Source organism: Mastigoproctus giganteus, chromosome 10, assembly GCF_048544385.1.
Source record: "Mastigoproctus giganteus isolate SK-2022 chromosome 10, ASM4854438v1, whole genome shotgun sequence".
Lineage (NCBI taxonomy): Eukaryota > Metazoa > Arthropoda > Arachnida > Uropygi > Thelyphonidae > Mastigoproctus > Mastigoproctus giganteus.
The window spans coordinates 163490166-163512653 of record NC_143584.1 but is presented as its reverse complement, the minus strand read 5'-3'; the positions used below and the strand labels follow the sequence as shown (position 1 = coordinate 163512653).

The window sequence follows — 22488 nt, the reverse complement described above, 5'->3', positions numbered from 1 at the left end:
ATACACACCCTACATATACGTGTGCGTGCGTATATGTAGGGTGTGTATAATATACATATGTGTAGAGCTCACTATGTTCTGAATAGACAAATGAAATTTTGACTGTACCTTATTGACTTTCAGCCTTTTAACAAGAATATACGGAGAAAACATTTCAAGATCATAATCCGGAGACAGATACTTTTCAAGAAGAGCTAACTGTTGCTTTCTTTCAAATTCTTCAATCAAGCCTTTACTCAAAATGTTTTCTGGAGGTTCCCAACAATTTTCAGATCTTTAAAAAAGACAGAGAAAAATATATAAGAAGTTAAATAAATTCATCAAAATTTAAATTTTAAAACATGCAGTTGAGTACTGCCCATAAAATTACATCTTAAGAGAATGTATAACTATAAAAAAAAAAAAAAAAAAAAAAAATACCATGCTTATCCATGCATTTTTCATTGTTTCTTAGATATTTCATAACCTACTATTTCAGTATAGAACTGTAGAAGTATGAAACAATACGCTCAAATGATATGCGGGGAAAAAAAAAAAGAAAGAATTACTGATTTTTATGGAAATTCATTATCGGTACTGTGGTACAGGAACATAAAAGCTTTATTCTGGATAATAGGTATGGAATACATTAAGGATGGACAAACCAACATTCTTAACTACTCATTTATATGGAAAATAAGTTTGAATAAACAATATAATAAAGAAAAGAATAAAGGAAGAAAGCATAAAAAGAGAGCAAGTCAAGTATCAGTAGCTGCAATGTATTATCAATCAAATGTTTCTAGAATACAGAGAATTTAGTTACTTTTTTTATAGTGATATTTCATGTAATTCAGCCATGGGTACCACTGGTTGGGGGGGGGGGGAAGATTCTGCTAAATTTATCTCAAATGGCGATCAATTTAAAAATTATTGTAGGAGCATACTACCTCTACAACACACCCTTATTCTAAAATTACTTCTCCCCCATAGTAAAATACTGAATTTCTTTGTATTTGCTTCTTACTTTGCTTGGCCATTCCACTAAGTTTTTCTTAATTTATGTATTTTAATTTAATTATATATATATATATATATATATATATACAGCCAGGCCTCACATAACGCGAGTTTGATTAATGCGATTTTCAGTTAACGCTATTTGAAAAATTATACCACTTTTCACTTTACACGATGCAAATTTCCAGTTAACGTGATTTTTTTTTTGAATGCGATAGTTGAAAAATATTTTAATCGCGCGTTAAGCTTACCGCGAGTTGTACGGTCAATAAACAAACGTTTGCCTGCTGCCCACCTCGGTGTTCCATCAACCGTCAGAAGAAGATGTGTTACTTGTTTGTCTTCTGCTAATAAAGTCAATGCACACTTGCATAAAAATTCAATTTTTTTAATGAGCCAGATGAAAATGTTACCGCGAAGGAGGTAACGGTAAAAGAATTAGATGAAATCTTTCGTATCGCATAGAACCTCAAACAAAAGGTTTGAGGTTCTCTGCGATATTTATTTCGCCAGGGCCCAGAGAAGATTGTTGTCGGCTATCGGAAATTGATTGATGAAAAGAGGAAGCCAACACTGTTCAAATATTTCGGCAACAGTCATTTCTTCATTGTGTATTTTATGTCAGAGGTTCCCAAACTTTCTTGGTTCACGGCACCCTTAGTGTCTCAGTAATTTTTTCACAGCGCACCCACACCAAAAGAAATACCTAACAGTTCCATTTAGTAATTAGGTCCAAACAACTTAATAAGAAATGTTGAAACTGTGAACTACCTCGAGTGAGTAGTTTGCATGGTGTCCAACAGATGTCGAGTATCGCTGTGTTTCCCTCGAAAATTTAAAATATTCCGCGGTGCACAGTTTGGGAACTGCTGTTTTATGCAATAAACATTTAATTCCATAATTATTTTCATTATCTTTTACATTGTATGCAGTTAAAAAGTTATTTTTAAAATTCTTTATGGACATTCCAGAAGGTCAAGGACCAATTATAATTTTTCCTATTGATTATTATATTTGATTAACGCGTTTCTGTTTTGCGCGATGCGCTCACAGGACGAATTAATCGAGGCCAGCCTGTCCATCCATCATATCCATCACATAGGGGGCACCACATATTATTTTGATCTTGACGACTATTGTTGTTACTACATTATGTCCTGGATACGGTAGATATGCATTATACTATATATAACGGTTAGAGATAGTGCTGTGAAAATCGATGGGTATGGGGGTATGGGGGAAGCGATTTGTAGAAGAAAAAAATTAGTTAAATTTCCTCCACCAGGGGAGAAATTAACACTGTAAACACGACATGGAATACTTAACTTAGTATTAGATTTTAATATCAGAACTTATAAATTTACAGATTCTATGTGCTTTCCTTCACTTGAGACATTGGGAAAATGGAAGTCTGCACGTGACAGTTTCGCACAGCATCTCATTGGGGATGTTGGCTACATGCTGTTTAATGCTTGTTTTCAAATTGACAAGCATCTGTATGCTGCCACGGTAAACTCTGTCTTTCAGGTATCCCCATAGCCAGAAATCACAGGGATTGAGATCTGTAATCAGGCTGGCCAGAAGAACTGTGGAAATTCTGAAGAAATGATGCGATCATTTCCGAATGATGAGCGGAGCAGTTCCTTCGCTTGTTGACAAACGTGGGGAAGGGCACCATCTTGCATGAACACTACGGTCTCCAAGCATTGCCTTTTTTGGAGAAAGGGAATAACGTGATCTCTTAGAAGAGTGCAGCACCATGCACTAGTTACTACACACCTTATGTGGCCATGAGGTGTAGACTCTTCAAAGAAAAATGGTCGGATTATAAACTCTGCTGGAATCCACACCATACTGTAACATATGGACTTTGCAGTAGCCTTTCATGCACAGCAGATGGATGAGAAGTTCCCATATTTGGCAGTTTTGTGTATTTACAACCCCATGAAGAGTGAAACGTGCCTCATCAGACCACAAGATCATTCGAGCCTATGTATCATCAAGTTCCATGTGAGCCAGAAATCGTAGAGCAAAGTCTATTCATTGTTGCTGATCACAAGACCTGAATCTTGAAGGGAGCCCAGCGTAAAATTATTATAAGCACTTTATGCACAGTAGACTAAGGAAGGTTCAAGTCTCTTGGCACACCTCTGGCACTACTGACTGGTACTGTTTCGCATTCTGACCTGAAGGCCATTGCAACCGCCACTTCATCCACTACCTCCGTTCTGATCCCTGCCTGGAATTACACCTAACTCCCTGGTCGCTTCAAATTTCTTTATTAGTTTTTGAAGCCCCACTGACATCAAAGGCGCCTCCGTAGCCAGGTGGGAAGGAGCAGCAGTGCGTAGCACACGCTTCTTGATTAGACCGGGGTTCGAGCCCGTCACCACCAAATACGGAGGATGCGGAAAGGTCAGGGAACGACCACCGCATATCCCGGAGCAATATGGCCTTAGTTGCTAATGCTCCTAAAAACCAAATAACATAACATAACATAATATAACACAAACCTTTAAGTTTCCGATATTCACGTAGTGCTGCATTAGCGTTACTATTATTCTGGTAGAACAGTTTTACTAAAAGAGCACGTTTCTTTTTTTGCAAGAGCCATAATGGTTATTGACGGTGGCATTGGCTTTTCTGCTTTTATCTAACAGGATGTCATTTGTGTAAGCAGCATGTCTTGAAGTAAATGACAACTTTATATGTGCAGCGCCGTTTCACCCCTGGTGTCAGAAATTTGAACTAATTTTTTTTCGTCTACACATCCCTTCCCCATACTCTAAATGACACATCCACTGATTTTCACAGTGCTGACTAACCGTTTTGACACTAGGGTCTCCTGAATAGGGAAATTTATTGTTTAACCACCCAGTATATATATATATATACATACACTGTCCAGTCAAAACATTATCATCATCCCCCTTTTCTTAGCAATTGGCTGGTCCTCCTCAGCTATTTGCTTGAGCATCAGAGTGAGAAACAGTAAATATGATACTGCAGATTCATGGCATGCAGCCCCACAAAATATTTGATTGACATGGGCAAGGGACATGATCTGACAGACTTCAAAAAAAAAGGGACATTCGGGGTGCTATGTACCAGATGAAGGATGATAGTATTAAAGAAACTGCTAATCTTGTGGAGCTGCCTGCAGAGATCTATAGTTGAGATGTTCCAAGAGTGGACGGATAGTGGACAGAGCAGTAGATGCCAGGCCAATGGCAAGTGCCCACGACTCATCAATAGTCATGGTGAATATAGGCTATCCCACCTTGTGCAAGCCAACAGATGGAAAACGGTGGACAACCAGCAGTGTTACTAAGACTACAATCCAATGAATCTGCTCTGTATGAGCCTGTGGAGCAGTCAAGGTACCCATGCTTATGGCTACCCTTCACAAAAGACAACTAAAGCTTGCCAGGCCAATGGCAGGTGTCGACTCATCAATAGTCATGGTGAATGTAGGCTGACCATGGACTTTAATCAATGGACAACTAGCAGCATTACGTATTTTACGATCCAAAGACTACGATCCAAAGGACATCCTCTGTTTTATGAATCTCTGGAGCAGGTGCCTGGTCAGGGTACCCATGCTTATGGCCACCCATCACAAAAGATGCCCAAAGTTTGCACCCGAATGGGAGCATTTCACTACCAGCAACTGGAAAAGAGATGCCTTTTTCTGATGAATTGTGTTTCCTGCTATGCCATGTGGCTGGTAGATGAAGGGTATGGTGACAAATGCAGAGAGGAATCATTCTGAAGCTGATCACAAAACAGGGCAGGTGGTGGCAGTGTTTTAATATGGAGGATGTTTTCCTAGAAATCTCTTGGAGCCCTCATACCACTAGACCAAACTGCAAATGCTAAAAAAATACCTTCAATGTGGCTGATCAGGTTCACTCCTGCATGGTGTCTGTATTCCTGGATGACAGCAGGATAATGCACCCTGCCAAGTTGCCAATATCGTCTGACAGTGGTTCGCTGAACAGGAAAGTGACTTTCAGGCACTACCCTGGCCACTGAATTTGCTAGATACGAATCCCACAAAACATTTCTGGGATTACACAGTTCTAGCATTTGGATCGTCCACCATGGACTATTGCCTATCTACAGGACACATTCCTGGCGACATTGTACAGCATACCTTCTGCAACATTCAGAAGACTTATGGAGTCCATGCCTTGCCCTGCAGCGGTGGGTACTGGCTGCAAGAGGAGGGTATACCCACCATTAGGTAGCTGGTCTTAATGTTTTGATTGGTGTATGTATTTTAATGAAAGTAAATTAGAGAAAAGGCTTTGGATGAAAGCTGTTGAAAAAGAATGTAAAGGTATATGCATTATAGGTGGATGAAACATGAAAATGTTAGATGACTGGTCACTGCATAAATTAACAAACTATAAGAAACAGAGCACAGAAGAGCTTACTTCTTACTCTTCTAGCACCTACTAGAAGAGTAAGAATGAAAGTATAAAGAATTTGAAGACCTAAGTGGGTCTTCAAAGGTCAACTGGATAGTTGCCTTCATGAGGAGGGAAGTGTATAATTTGGTGGGGTTTTTTTTTTTTTTTTTTTTTTGCTAATGCATCAAAAGCCTGTGGCTAATACTAATATCCTGTATAGAAAGGGATTTGGTTTGGTTTTTTTTTTTTTTTTTTTTTCAGGGGCATTAGCAACTAAGGCCATATTGCTCTGGGGATATGCGGAAAGGTCATTCCCTGACCTTTCCGCATCCTCCATATTTGGTGGCTCACGGGCTCAAACCCTGGTCTAATCAAGAAGCATGTGCTATGCACTGCTGCTCCTGCCCACCTGGCTACAGAGGCGCTGTAGAGAAAGGGAAGTCATGATGAAGAGATGGGAAGTCAACTGAGCTTCTTGAAAGGGCCTAAAGATGGGCAACCTGCATGTGAGACTGATAAAAGGGTGACTGTAAGAGGAAAGACTTTGAATATGTGGGTTACAGAGCTTAGCAACTAGGCACCTTAGAGGGGACCTGACTGAATTTTATAAGGCTCTCAGAGGAATTAGAAAAATGAACAAAGACAAAATTTCACTATTATCAAGAATTAGTGGCCATAAATTCAGGATACAGGGGAGAGGTTTAGACCAGATTGTAGGAAGTTTTCTTTTAGCCAGTGAATTGTTGATTACTGGAACAAGCTGCCCCCACAAGTAGTTAAGGTTGACAGTTTGAAGAAATTAAAAGGTTAACTGGATAGTTACCTATGCATGGAGGGAACCACATGATTAGTCCATTTTTTTACTACTATTTATTATTATTTTTTTTGCAGTTGCTGTTGCAGCCTGTGGAACTATATGGCTAATAGTAATACTAAAGAAGTATTTCGTAGCAAAGTGCAAATAGTACAGATTTGAAAAATAAAAAGAAACAGTATGGAGTGAAGTCCAAGTGGATTGAAGTATGTATTAAGTATTGACTAAGATGATAAAGTATAGAAGTTCAAATCAGATTGTGATTAATTATGAAAATTAGCCTTGGCATTAGGAATGAATAGTGTAAGGGTGGAAATTTCAGTGTATAGGTGCATGGAAAAGGTATAGAGAAGCTTGGTGAATAAGAAAGTACGAAGGAATAATTATAAGCATGAAGAGAAAATAAAAGAAAAAAAGATAGAAATAGTGCCAAAGTGAGCCCTTGAGTAATCAAATAGATGGCTTGGCAGGAAACAGAGATTATGAAAGTTTACAGTAAAGTGAAGAAAAGCATGCAAATACTCTGGCAAGCTAGGAGCATAAAATCCAACCTCACAGTAGAGGTTTTTTTTTTTTTTTTTATGAAAACCCCAAACACGAAAGGTATCAAAACCTATAGTACTTAGTACCGTGCATGAGTTGAAGGAGAAGTATTGGGGGAGGGGGGTGCCGGAACCTTTGCTCTAGACACTAAACATGGGTTTCACCACTTCAAGCCTCCAATAAGCAAAGTGGTGGTATTTCACCAGTTGATGAGTTTGAGAGAAGTATTACTAGAAATGGCAAGATTACTACCATACCCTAGTTGTTGTGTAAGAAGCAGTAGTAACAATAGTAATAATAAAAAAAATTAAGAGAGATATATATAGGAAATAGAACTGTAATGTCATTAAGATCGCAAAGACAAACCTGTTTTTTTTTTTCTTTTTTGTTTTGGTTTTTAGGAGCATTAGCAACTAAGGCCATATTGCTCCGGGATATGCGGTGGTCATTCCCTGACCTTTCCGCATCCTCCATATTTGGTGGTGACGGGCTCGAACCCTGGTCTAATCAAGAAGTGTGTGCTATGCACTGCTGCTCCTTCCCACCTGGCTACGGAGTTGCCAAAAGACCAACCTACCAATCACAAGAAGACTAATAGGTAACTGGACATAACTAACCAACAAAGAATAGACAGGCCTGGAGGAATTGCCAAGTTAAGTGAAAACAATAAAATTGATAAAAATTGAAAAACCAAATTTAGTTAATACATCATAGATAATTTAGCAAGGAACAGATTATGAGGAAGGAGTATTTTAAAAATAAGCAACAGAAGCAGGGGTGCAGAGCACCCTCATCACACAGAGAAATGAACAACTCTATGTCATCAGGCAATAAATACTACGTGGTGAATGATTCATTACATAATGCAGTACCATCACTTTGCTTATTGGAGGCTGAAAGTGGCAAAAACATGTTAGAATTCATAGCAAATCCCAGCAACCCCAACTGCATCTCTTCTATCATACAGAATGAGCCATGTCTTTTGAAATACTGATGGATGCCACAGCAACATCCATCTGGCATCTGGAGGCCTTCTAGAGAGTTACCATCAACTATCTAGCAATCAGCCAGAAAAAACCTTGCTGCCTCTACTCTGCCAACTATTGACAGGAGGGAGTCCCAAGTAATGCATGTATGTGGTGTGCATGCAGGAGGAAACATTATGTCAAGAAGTTTGGTGTATTCTTGTAGTATGTATGTATGCCACATCCAAAATTTTCATTAATTTTCTTCTCTCTCTGCCTTTACCTTATTTGCTCATATAGTCAAACTAACAGAACAAACTTATCTGCAAAACAAAACAAAAAAAAAAAAAAAAAAAAAAAAACATTTCTTATTCATTTTGCAAATATTTGTTCAATGTATTATGCAATAAGGTGTCAGGTTCAATCTCAATGATTTCCATTTACACCTACAATCTTTCAAGCCCCACTGACAGCCTCTATTCATCTCACTTGCACTGACTATTTGCTGTATGATTACTTAACTGATGCTTCAAACCTATTTCTTGAGCATATGTCTGCTCTGACATTCCTTGTTAGAGACTTCCTAAACTGCAATCCTTTTTTGTTTTTGGTATCCTCTGGCTTAAAATTTCTTTAACCCACTCTGTTAAATTCATTTGTTGCCTCTATCATTCTCCAAACTCTAAGAATCATTCAGAACTTTTTGACTCCTATTTAGTGAAACTCAACTCCAATCTAATCTTCTTGGCAGTGAGGAAATTTTCCTTAGCGAGCTGGCATCAATTTTATAGTTACACTGCCCCAGCTGGTTAAGATTCTGAGGCTTTTGGTGATTACTAATGCCCTACATATATTTTACCAGTCTTCTAGAATTATTCTAGCAGCCTTCCAATCCCTCTCTACTAATGCACTTGTTCATTTACCAACTAGAATGCCAAACTATCTTAACTAAACACCTAACATTCCTGACATTTTCCTTACCAACAATGGTCTCTTCTCAAATGGAGCCTCTCTCTTATGGCCATTCTCAGCCTGATATCATTTGGCATTATAAGACTGCAACATGGCACAATCTGAGTAATTTGCGTTACTTTCCTTGGCTCATTTTTTTTATATCTTATGATTCCAATTATTCTCACAGGGATGAAATCCTTTATTCTGTATTTCAACCTAAAATCTTGTCCCTTATCTAAACTGGCTTTCCAAGATAAGAATGTAGCATATCACAATTGACTTGTATTCAAATCTCCAGCTTCATTATGTGCCGAATGAAAGCACTCTTATGGTCATTCTCAGCAACTGTAAGACAATTATTAATCAACCTAAACTTCAAATTGAACTCGCTAAGAGCAGGAAACTTCTTTCTTGTATAAACATTAGTTGTGTATTCTTGTCTCTTGCTGAAGCTATTATCTGCAACCTCTACACATTTATAATTCCACAAATGGTTCTACCGTATCCTAAGCTAAAGATAAAGTTGACTTATTAGTATTCCATTTTTCTTCTAATTCTTATATTGATAATAATTTGATAAATCACTTCCTACCACGTTAAGCAAACTCCATTCAATGCTTTCCATATGGTCTTTTGTTACAAAAAATTTGAACAATTCTGATGCTACGAAAGCTCCAAGTCCTAATGGCATTTTTTAACTTTTTCTCAAAATCTATGCTCCTGCTCTGTATCACTCTTTTTCACTTTCTTATTCTACTGGTGATTTTCCACCTGTATGGAAATTTGTTCACATCCAGCCAGCTCCTAAAAAAATCAATGATTAATCCCTCCTTAGAAAATTATTGTCCCATTACACTTACTTCTGTCCCTTACCTTAATGAAGAAATCCAAACTAAAAGTTTAGTGAAACTCAAGCAGTTGCTCTTGGCATTTCTAAGGCTTTTGATTGTGTTTGACATAAAGGTCTTCTAAACAAACCATCTTACGGATTTCCAGTTGTTCTGAGTGACCAGAAACTGGGTACTGGCTACCCAGTTTTCTTTCTGGTTGCTCACTGCGAGTGTTGGTAGATGTCTTCCTGTCTTTGAACGTCTCCACTAATGTTGGCGTTTCCCAAGATTCAATTCTTTCTCCCATTCTTTTTCTCTTGTATATTAATGACTTTCTACCACTGACCGACAATCATAATAATAGTTTTGCTGATTATAGCACACTACATTCCATCTTCTAGTTTGAGAAACCTTGCCCTGTACATAGCTCTCAAATTACTTGAATATCCATCACTACCTATTCTTCAAATGCTGATCCTCAAACAATTCTCCAACAGGGCAAAGAAAACTTAGTTAATTTCAATCCTTCTAAAAACTCAGTCATGTCTTACTTCTCACAAAAAGATTCCACTGCTCCTATACTCATCTTCAATGACATGATCACATTCTCCATTAGGGCTTGCCCTGACTTCTAATCTCTGTTGACAAAAGCACATCACAAATACTACTTCCTCTGCATAAAAAAAAAAAAATAAAAAAAAAAAATTTTTTTTTCTTTTTTCACTCTTGACATACTTTTCTTCTAAACAACTATTTACTGTGTACAAATCTCAAATTTGCCGTCTCAACTGTTCCCATATGGTGGTGCACCCAAAACTTGTCTCAATCTTCTAGACAATTTCAAAAGGGCCAATCAGATTAATTAATGACTAGTCTCTAACAAGGTCTTTCCACATTCTGCCTCACTGAAATCTGCTTACGTGGTGTACAGCTTATTCTAGACATTGTGGAGAGCATGTGCATTCATACCCTTTGTTCTCATTATCTTGATAAATCTGTATTATGTATAGTGTGGACTTTCATATAGCCATCTGATGTGGCATGGATTCAACAAGATGTCAGAAGCGTTCAGGAGGTATGGAGGTGATTGGTGTATCCAGATGCATGATATGCCTTTGAATAGTGTTCCACAAGTGCTCTATGGGATTGATATCGGGAGCCAGTCGATATGCTGTAAGTCAGAACTGTGTTCCTCAAACCATTCCTGTACAAGTGCCCAATGGCTTGGCACATTGTCAGCTTGGAAGACACCATCGTCATTTGAGAAAAAGTGTAACGTAGCGGGGAGTACACAGTCAGCAAACAGTTGACGATATCGGAGACCACTGATACGTTGTTCCACATGCACCAGGGGGTCCAAGTTCCTGCACTTTAGATACCATGCATGATGGTTGAAGAGCCTCATGTTGTTGATGCCAAATCCGTACACGACCACCCACGATGTGGAGTAAATAACGTGACTCATCCAACCAGCACACCTTCTTCCACTCTTCTAATGTCCAACTCTTGTATGCTCTTTGCATCAAGCTAATCTTTTACGCCAATTAACTTTGGTTAGGAGAGGATGCCACCATAGGGGTTGTCTGCTGGTACAGCCCATACATGCGACACATGGTCATGCCAGATATTGTTCCGGGTTGGCCCATGTTGTATTGGGTAGTCAACTCTTCAACAGTGCTGCATCTGTTCGAGTCGTCACACCCAGTGCTCACCTCTAACCATCAACCTTTCGCTGACCTTTGTAGTTTTGCTGCTGGTAATTGTTTGACCATTCTGATGCCAGTCCTGGGACACTTGAACTATGGCAGCTCTCGAACACCCCATCAGTTCAGCCCTTTTGGGAAATCAAGGCACCAGCTCGTTGAGCACCCACAATCTGTCCTTTATCAAAGTCCGATAAATCCTTCCTTTTACTCACCACAGTTGGAATTTTACTACCTACTGAACCACTGACACCTTATCTATGGTACGTAGGTTGAATAACTGTGCACTCTCGTACCTCACGTGGTCAACGGGTCGCATTCAGTTTTCATAGGGGTGGTCATAATTCAGTGATCACTCAGTGTATGTATTGGGAATAATTTTTTGGCCAACCGTTCTGAAAACATGCAAACCAGAAATAAAACAGTTTACCGGGACTCTTGTTGCACATTTTCATAAAATTAAATATTCATGCAAATTAAGGAAAATATAATTCACAGGATCTTTAATAGTGTAATTGTTTAACTTGCTAAAAACAGTAAAAAAGATTTCGTATATTTTAAGAAAATGTTCCATACAATACTAAATATTGAACAATGGGCCTGGAAAGTTAAGATCCCCATTATGAGAAGTGTTGTAAAGTTTAACTATTTCTAAAACACATAAACTAATTGAAATAGTTTTAAAAAATGAACAGCACAGCAAGTAATAATACTCAGCATCACGAGTCTCAATTTCATCTTAAAATAAGAACGCAAAAACAGGAGAACAAGAAAATGGGGTTGTATACATACTCAGGATATCCTTTCCATTTCAGAAGGTATTCTATTCTCCCATCACTATCATATCGTTTATCAAGTACTTTTTCCACTTGAAATACTTTTCCAGTCTAAGTGGAAGGGTAAAAAAAAAAAAAAAAAAAAAAATTAAAACCTGCAATAATATTTCCATTAATATGTGCAAACAAAATAAGGATACTTCCAAAAATATTTCAAAATTCAGTTACAGTCAATTTACAAAACAGTATATTTTATAGGGTATTCCTAAATAATGTATATTGGACATTCACTGAACATGCCAAGAATATCTAAAGTGCCAAGTGATATCTAAAGGTAATTTAGAATAATGCAGCGAGACTGTATCAGTATTTTCTTAAGTGTTGTTAATACACATACTAGTTTTAGTTTTTATTGTTGCTACTAGATAGCATTCTCTGGTTGATCAAAATGGCAGATATTCATTTGACATCACTTAACATAAGTGGATTTTTAAATACTACAGGAAAACTAATTAATGCGAATGGGATAAAATGGAGAAATTAAAGCAATTATAGTGACAAATTTAAAGTTTGCATGATAAGTTTCAGGCATAAAGAACAGCACAAGATAATGAATCTGCTAACTGCTGCTGATGAATCTTATGAAGCTTTTTGAACAATCACCTTGGTCTCCAATAGTGTTGCTATTATAGACTTTCTAAGACTAATAAAAAGTGTCATTTTCTAGCTGTCACTTTCAGAAAGATGGCATATCGCCACCCCAACAAAGCAGTGTGGCATTTTTTAAATGGTATCTACTTGTTATCTTAGATGGGCTCTTCTATTGAGCCCATCTAAGATTTAACTAGCCTCTACGGCTATTTCATCAAAAACACAATAACAAGTGTGTTGGAATGTACACCGTTGTCAATAATGCACTGATACCGATGGCAGACACTTTGAAAAGTTGTGATTTTAAGGTGAATTTCACACTAATGGACTTATATTTATGTGCATGTGTTATTTGGGAAAACCATAAATTACTAAACTAAATTTTAAAATAAATTTTCATTATAATTTATGGAATTTTTCATCTTGTAATTTATATATTTAATATATACTAGGAAAAATGCAGATAAGAAAAGAGATTAACTGTTTGCTTCCTTCCTCACATAAGTAATACGAGTTAACCTTTGAACTTCTTCAAACTGTCAGTCTCACTACCTGCAGAGGCAATTTGTTCCGACAATCAACACCTTGCTGACTAAAAGAAAAAGTTCTACAATATACTCCAAATCTGATAATTTCAATTGATGGCAGCAATCATTCTGGAATCTTTTATAACAGTGAAAATTTTGAGTTCAATCATTTTATTATCCCCTCTTAGAGCCTTATACACCTCAATCTGGTTCCCTCTATGGTGTCTGGTTGCAAAGCTCTGTAGCCCACATATTCACACTTCCCTTGTACAGTTGCCCTTTTGTCAATCTCACCATGTAGGTAGGCTGTTTTTGGACCGTTCAGAAACTCAATTTTTTTTTTTTTTTTTTTTTTTTATAAGTTGCCTTATATAGTAGGATTAGGACTTCCATATCCCTACTAGCTACAAACTAAAGGTAATAATGATTTATGCACCAACATCGAGCCATGATGATGAAGAGGTTGAAGAAATGCACACTGAAATTGAGAGTCTTCTAGATGAGCAGAAAACCCACTACACTATTATTATGGGGGACTTCAATGCTAAGGTTGGAAAAAGACAAAACAGCACAGAAAGGGGAACTATAGGAAATTTTGGAATTGGTGAAAGAAATGAAAGAGGCGAAAGACTTGTGGAATTTGCAGAATCTCAAGGATTGTCAGCAATGAACACTTTTTTTCAAGAAAAGGGCGAACAGAAAATGGACATGGAAGAGTCCAAATGGATTAACAACTAATGAAATCGACTTAATCCTCACTAACAGAAGATATATTGTGAATGATGTTACTGTCCTGAATAAGGTAAATGTGTTGGAAGTGATCACAGAATGGTAAAATGTACACTTGATATAGATGTAGGAAAGGAAAGGAAAAAACTGACTCGAGTAAATAATACAAAGGTCTTTGAGATAACAGAAGAGGAGAAAAAGCAGTATGTACTGGAATTTAAGAACAAGTTCGAGCTTCTGCAGACTGCTCAGGACCAAGATTTCAACAAGGAATATTACAACTTTCTGAAAGTGATAAAGCCCAAGAAACCTATAGGGAAAAAGAAATCCAAATAAGAAAAAATTAGTCAAGAAACATTTGTTATGATGAACCGAAGGCGAAAAATGAAGAGCAAGATAAACACTGACAAGGAGAAAATTGAGTATACTGAGTTATGCAAAGCCATTAGAAAGAGACTCAGAGAGGACATAAGAAGATTTAACACAAGAAATGTAGAACAAGCATTAAGGGAAAACAAAGGATTTAAATCAGCAGCCATGAGCAGTAATACAGAAAGACAAATGATACTGAAAGTGAAGAATAGCGATGGTGTACTTATAAAGAGCAGAGAAGGCATAATTCAAATAGCAGAAGACTACTATAGAGAATTATACAAGGAGCAAGGGAATGATGCCAGCAATGGGGGAAGATGGATTGCAAATTAGCAACACATACGACATACCCGATATTCTTCCTGATGAGGTACAACATGCATTGAAGAAAATGAAGAATCAGAAAGCCCCGGGGGAAGATGAAGTTACTGTAGAGTTGTTAAAATTGGGAGGAAGAGACATAACACAAAAACTGGCAAGGCTCTTCAAAAAGTGCATTAGAAAAGGTGTGACGCCTAAGCAGTGGAATAATGCAATCATAATTTTGCTGCATAAGAAAGGAGATAAATCAAAAATTTGAAATTATAGACCAATTAGCTTGTTATCCCACATCTACAAGTTGTTCACAAGGGTCATTACTAACAGATTAGAAAGAATACTTGATGAGAATCAATCGAAAGAGCAAGCTGGCTTTAGGACAGGATTCTCAACTATGGATCACCTTCATGTAATATCACAGCTAATGGCATTTGTGGATTATGAAAAGGCATTTGACTCCATACAGCATAAGGCAATGTTTCGGGCACTGGAAAGACAAGGCATAGATACCCCACATATTATGATTTTGAAGAAAATATATGAGAATGCTACCTCCTTTATTAGTCTAGACAAAGACAGTAGGAAATTTAAAATCGAGAAAGGAGTTTGACAAGGGGAGACAATATCTCCGAAGCTGTTTACTGCTGCCTTTGAGCAAGCTTTCAGAAGATTAGACTGGTCGCAGAAAGGAGCCAATGTTTGTTTTGTTGTTATTTGTTTTTAGGAGCATTAGCAACTAAGGCCATATTGCTCCAGGCGGTGGTCATTCCCTGATCTTTCTGCATCCTCCGTATTTGGTGGTGAAGGGCTCGAACTCCAGTCTAATCAAGAAGAGTGTGCTACGCACTGCTGCTCCTTCCCACCTGGCTACGGAGGTGCTGCAAAGGAGTTGATGTGAACGGAGAGTACCTAAACCATTTGCGATTTGCAGATGACATTGTGGTCATAAGTCACGATCCCAAAGAATTAGAGGAAAATCTTAATCAGTCATGCACAGTTAGTAAGGATTTTGGACTAAAGATGAATATGACTAAAACAAAAGTAATGATGAACAAGTATGCCACAGAAAGGGAAATAATGATTGAAGGAGCAGTAATTGAAAAGGTGGAGTCATATACTTATCTGGGACAAGTTATTAGCTGTAATAATGATAAATGGCTGGAAGTCAAGAGAAGAATAAATTTTGGATGGATAGCATTCAGGAAATATAGTCACATACTGAAGAGCAATATCCCAGTTTGTCTGAAACGTAAAATAATGAACCAATATATACTCCCCACCATGACTTATGGAAGTGAAACTTGGGCACTCACCAAAAGAATGGAAGAGAAGCTGAGAACTACACAGCGAAGAATGGAACAAATTATATCGGGAATCAGACTGTTAGATAAGAGACACACATGGATTAGGCAGCAAACTCAAGTAAAGGACATTCTTATCAAAACTAAAGAACTAAAATGGTCTTGGGCAGGACACATAGCTTGAAGACATGATGACAGAAGGACTAAGAAAATAACAGAATGATACCCAAGAGGAGCTAGAAGAAAACCTGGAAGACAAAGGCGGAGATGGATAGATGAAATTTATGAGTTTGTGGGTAGTAAATGGATGGCCAGTGCTCAAAACAGAAGGAACTGGAAGGTTGCTGGAGAGGCCTTCGTCCTGCAGTGGATTTAAAATGGCTGATGATGATCCCTACTGGCTATTGTTTGACAGCTTAAATAGATTCAAGGCAGAACTAGACAAACGTTTGGAGCGAGTGGATGGGTGAAATGAGAAGGGTTTTTTTTTTTTTTTTTGGGCTGATGCTGTATAAGCTTGCTTTCTTGCATGTATGCCTTTACTAATGCTAATGCTAAATGGATAGGACACCATGGGCATTCCTGGCTGCCCATGTTTACTGCAGAGAAATTCATAAACACTTGTATCATAATTCCAGGTACCTTTCGTCGTAGACATTTTTAATTTAACTCCACCAAGTGCATGTGTTATTTTGGGGTTGCTACTCTCCAAGTATAAGAAGAACATGCAATTTTCTGCATTAAATCAATAGCTATTTAACACATTTAAACAATTAAAACAAGGAATAAAATGGGGGGGACCATTAAGCTCTCGGCTGCCCAACTCAACACCAGATTTCACACTTGTGCATTAGGCAACACGCAGCACTTCCCAAGGCAGAATGCACTGGTCCCACAGGAGCTAGTTGTTGTTGGTGACTCTACTGTCAGGGAAATGGGAAATATATTGTACAAAAAGGATAGGTGGAATAGGACCAGAGTATATCTGCCAGGAGCAGAAGTTGATGATGTTGTAAAGCAGACATCATCTTTTAAGGGCACAAAAGTGATACTGTTGTACTCATTGGCACTAATGACATTAACAGTAAGAGATTTGCGGACTTACTTAACAAGTACAGGTTAATGTTTAAAAAAAAAAAAAGCGAGTTAGGGTTAAATTTGAAAGTGTCTGCAATTCTGCCAGGATACAATAGGAGAGAGTATATGATAAGAGCCTTGTTCAGCCCCGAAGGGATTGTGCAAGGCTCACTGGGTAGAAATTTTCTCTGTGTGGTCTGTGCTTATTAACAGGAGAGACTGCTTCTATAGGGATGGGATTCACTCAAATAGAGAGGGTGCAAGAATATATGTGGTTGATGCTATCGAGGCAGTACTAGGTAGGTCGGAAAACTGCTAGCTTCGGGGAGGGATACACAGACAAATAGAATAACTACAGCTGCAGGCAGAAGTGAAACCGATTCTTGCAGTCCTTCTATTCCAACACACAGCAGCAAGGAAAGCAAGGTGCCAGGGATTTCAAGCCCTGCTCTGGGTAGTCACGGAACAAGTAAATACATAGGGTTATCGGAGACATGGTGCACTCAAACATAAGTGATGCTGAATATGGGAGTACAATGTGTACAGAAAGGACAGGAGGGATGGGGGTTATTAATATAGACATATAATGTAAGGAAGTAATAGGCTTTTGATGCATGCATAGTATTAGGGACCCACAGAATTCCAGCTATCGGTATTATTGCAAATGCAATAAGATCGAGTTAACTACCCATTTATAATAAATTGGACTAACAGAAAAGCCCAATAAACCAGAAATGTGCTTTAGTAAAATGTGAGCTTGTGTGGGGTAATAATAGTGAGTTTTCACCTTAATCCTGTAAAGTTTTTTATAGAAAATTTCATTTTGAATGTTATCGCAGTGCAAACTAAGAAAATAAGTGACAGCATACTAGTAAATCCATCAAGATAAGGAGAGCGATCGAGTTGGATCAGAAAATTAAAACAATAAAGATGTATGAAAATGGTAAAACATTAACACATATCGAGCAGAATTTAGATTTGTCAGTGTCAACAGTGAACACAATAATAAAGGAGAAAGATAGAATATGAGAAGCGATGAAGGGATTGGCACCAATGAAGTCAACTATAATAGCCAAGACTATGAAATACATATCACTTTTCACAGTACAATAACATCCGTTTTTTCTTCCTTTTATGTTTTCTTTTCTTATGTGCCACTCTGGCTACTTCACCGCTGTCCGTCCCCAGATAAAGTTTTTAATTGAACCAATTAAAAATATAGAACTATTTTTCTATATATATAACTAATATATATAAAAAAAATATATAAATATTTTTTCTTCATTCTTCTGAGGATATTATGTGGTTTTTGTAATTTTGGCATAACAGGGATATAGTAGCAATATTTTATTAGTCATTCCCGAGTTACGCAAAACTTGACTTACTGTAAGAAGTCCTGGAACGTATCGCTTACATATGTTGGGGATTTACTGTATTTTTGGATTAATCGGGAAATCGATTATCTGGGATTTTTTTACCATCTATCCAGGAAAATCGAGTCTTCTGTATTTGTATAGTTTGTAAATATTTCAGTCCTGCTCTTTCAGGAGCAACAACATTCCTCAAGCATTATGGAACCCGAAGCAAAAGGTCTTTTCCTAAGTGACCTATGTAAACATAGGTAAATAATTACATAGTGCATTTATTCAACCTTGAGAATGCTGCGTGGTGGGGTAGCCAATGGGAGAAGAGGGATGCTGGTCACATGGGCGGGGCAATTACGTCGCTACAAATGCACAGGTAAATAATTACATAGGTCATTTCCTGATTAGATATCGATCAGTATGTTTCAACAGGAGTGTCTTTTACGTAGAAAAGCGTGCACGGAGGTTGATGAGCAAAGCAAGCAGGGGCAGAGTCCCCTAGTTATTATAAAAAAATTATGCAAGAAAGCAAGCTTATACAGCATCAAAAAAAAAAAAAAAAAAAAAACACAACACCCTGAAAGCCAATTTTCACACATCTATTCTGCAACCATCCTTTTCCCATTTAATGTACCATTGTATGTGTCTTCTGAAAAAGAGTAAGAATGTTATCAGCATTTAATGTACTCAGTCTATTTAAAAACTTAAAGGCTTCAGTCAGGTCAACTTTTAGGTACTTAGTTAACAGATGCTGCAATTTACAGAATTGAAGGCTATCTTGGTAAAAGTACATGTCTGTTCACTAACTAATCTTGTTGTTCTTCCCTGTACCCAATCCAACAAATTCATATTCTTCCTGAAATGAGGCTTCCAAACCTATATGCAGTACTCAAGATGCAGCCTAGCATTGCTCTATAAAATGGAATAATCACCTTCTTGAATCTGATCTTAGATTTTCTCCCAAGACAACTTCAACTGGATTTAAATCTGCATGGTATGGCAGACATCTATAAACAATATCTCAATGAACCCTAAAAATTTTGACCAATTTATATGATGGTATTTAATACATTATTTTTACCAATTCTGGGCGTTCTGATTTACTCAGTTCATTGGTACATATGGTGTTCTCCTCATTTATGCATTAAAAGATTAAAATGAAATTTCTTTCAGGGAAAACAAAATTATTTTCAAGAATTAAATGGTATTCACAATGAAAATAAACATATTAACATTTATTTTGTTTACAAAAATAAACCACAATGTATGATACCAGGTAAAAATGCACAGCATGTGTTTTGAGGAATATGGTTTGTGTATATGCTAAAACATGTGTCTCAAATTTAATGTAATTTTAAAGCGTTCCTTGAGTGGCATGGTGCATAGGTAAATTGTGTTGTTTAAAAATAATAGAGCACTTAAACCTATGTTGGTATAATTATGTTTATTTCCAAATTGGAAATATGTATATAATGGAGTCAAACATTTCATGTTATTTTCTTACCACTTCTTATCCCCTCTTTAAAACAAAGAATCAAAATTTCCATATATTAAAACTCCATATATGAACATTACTTACTGTAATTAATTCACAGTATCTTAAGAGACATTTCCGCTGTCTTCTGTTTGTTCTGCTTAATTTTCTCTTGACCTATGATGAAAACAACAAACTGTAAGAGGTATGCAAATATCAAATTGTAAAGCTACAGTACTTTAGATATTGGTTAGGTTACTTTAAATATTATTTTTTGCTAGTATATCAAAAGCAAATCAAAACTTTCAGACAATATAAAATTATTCCCTTATAATTCCCAATGCATTTCCCATGTTTAGTAATGTGACTTCGGTGGTCACACTGAAGTCACATCTACTATAAGCACCAAAATTTGGATTATAAATTTTATTATTAGTATAAGAAAAATAATGGTTGGAGATTTAACTCTGAATTAGCTGTACCCTATTAACAAACATGAGTAGCTGCATACACTGGGTCTGACAAACCCAGATATAAAAGTGATGAAAGTAAAAATATAAGCCATGACTGAAAAATCTGTTATGCTCATATGGTAATGCACATTAGTGGCAAAACATAGTGCTAGGGCAAAACTGTTCCTTTAACAGTTTTTATAAAAAAGCATGAATGCATCTGAGGGGAAAAAATTGTAGATCTGAAAGTGGAGCTAAACAGACAAATTCCTTGATTAATTTTAATCATAACTGTATCCAAAAATATTCAAAAAGATTAAAAGGCAAATGTGTACTGTGTTAAATGTATCTGAGCTACAGAGAAGTTTGTTCTGGATTGCTGCTTTGCACCAGCATTCAAAAAAGGACATTCAGAAACAGATTCTGCATTCTCAATAAAATGCATCATGTGTTTTCTTCTCTGGAGTGACTGCTATTTTGCTATGATTCTGGGGCAACCGAAGTATGTTCTGATGATTGCAAAACATTTTCCCCAAAAGTAATGGGGAAGTATTCTGTGTGAATCACAAATAACAATCTAAACAATCTAACAGATTTTATTGTATGTTCATTCCTATATGCAGGGGTGTTGATGAAAATATCTTGTGCAGTATTTAAATTTCTGCTTGTTGTTTTACCTCATTATTTTCTTTTCTTTCTTTTTTTTTTTTTTAAATAGAACATTACCAGAGGAATTTTATAGGTAACTGCTTCAAGTAATGTAATCAGTAACTTCACTGTGTCCGGGTTTCTTGTTTCCAAATTTTGACTGTAAGCCCAAAGGACTAAAAGAATAAAATATATATTTTTTTATGGTTAATAAAATTAATAAATAAAAAGTTAATCACATAAAGAAATTGGTAAAACATCAGAAACCCAGCTCAGCTGTAGATGTGTTTTCCATTCATCTGCACTAGGATTTTGACAATTCCTGCTTGATTACCTTACTGTCCGTTTATTGACATCATCCAGATTCTGGGGTTGCCAATTTTCAGACAAAATACAGATGCATTGCCTGAAAGCTGACAACCTACAGGGCCTAAGGCTGCCAGTTTTCAGATGTTGCACCTGTACAATTTTCACTGTGAAATGATTCATCTATTTTTCCATTTCTTTCTACACAGTACACATTGCTCTTATGCTTAATATCTTGTGAATGTCTGATTACAATGTGTTTCTTGCCACTTGAAATTGAAAAATGACATCTATCTACAGTACACAAAACAAACTTGTTACCTTTTTGAGATTTACAATATATATGGAAAATCTTGCATGTATGTCTTCAGAAATTATGTTGTACTTCTTTGGCATCTTGGTGAGAAAGCTATTAATTTGCACCAAATCTACACCCCCCCCCCACCCACACACAATTTTTAAGTGTTTCTCACATTCCAACTTCAACATAATTCTCATGCATATGTTGAAGTTCAGCCATCAGGTGCACATAGGCTAGCACATCTGATTACCAACCGGTTAATCAAAAGAAGTAAATATTCACATAATTTTTTTTAAAATGCTCAACATAGTTTTATTACTGTTTTTTTCAAAAAAGACAGAGGAAAAAATGTCATGAAGGTGAGACGAGAATGGGTCAAAATGAGTGATCCTCCATTATTAATATGGAAAGTGTGCAGTATGATAAAACCATAGGAATCAAGATTGCTGTAGTATTTATCATACTGCCATTAAAAGAAAGAAAGAGCAAAATCTTTATTATCTGGGAAACCATATCACATATAAGCTGGATAAAACTGTACAGCATATGGATTTATAATAGAAAAGTATACAGAAATGTCTGGTACCAATACAAAAATAAAATTCCTAATATATTTTACAATAAATGACATCCAAACAAAAATAAATATATTCCTAAATGGAAGAAATAAAAATCAATTATACTATTTAATTTTATTATTCTTGCAGAAACACATTTAACAGAAAGTGACATTTTTGTTTTTTAAGCTTATTTTATATATGTTTTAAATCACTTTTTTTCATGAAAATCAAAAACTGCACATAGTGACTACCTGCTAAAGTGATCACTTTTGAGTAGTTGTGTAAAGATTGGTAAAGTAATTAATAATCACCACCAAGCAGAGCTTCTTCAGAGTAATCTAGACAGACTTCAGTAATGGTCAGAAAAATGGCAGCTATGCTTTAATCCAGAAAAGTGTAAGATATTATA

The 22488-nt window shown here is 36.7% G+C and overlaps 1 protein-coding gene across 1 annotated transcript in view; it reads right to left on the bottom strand.

The window, feature by feature from the left end:
* The window catches only part of LOC150079443 (uncharacterized), a 227911-nt gene that overhangs the window by 119010 nt on the left and 86413 nt on the right, over positions 1–22488 (bottom strand). Inside the window, exons 8-10 of the mRNA XM_090383422.1 lie at positions 19918–19989; positions 12016–12110; positions 109–274 (exon numbers count right to left, since the gene is read on the bottom strand). Of these exons, the coding sequence (XP_090239548.1) occupies positions 109–274; positions 12016–12110; positions 19918–19989 (333 nt within the window). The remainder of the gene's footprint in view (positions 1–108; positions 275–12015; positions 12111–19917; positions 19990–22488) is intronic.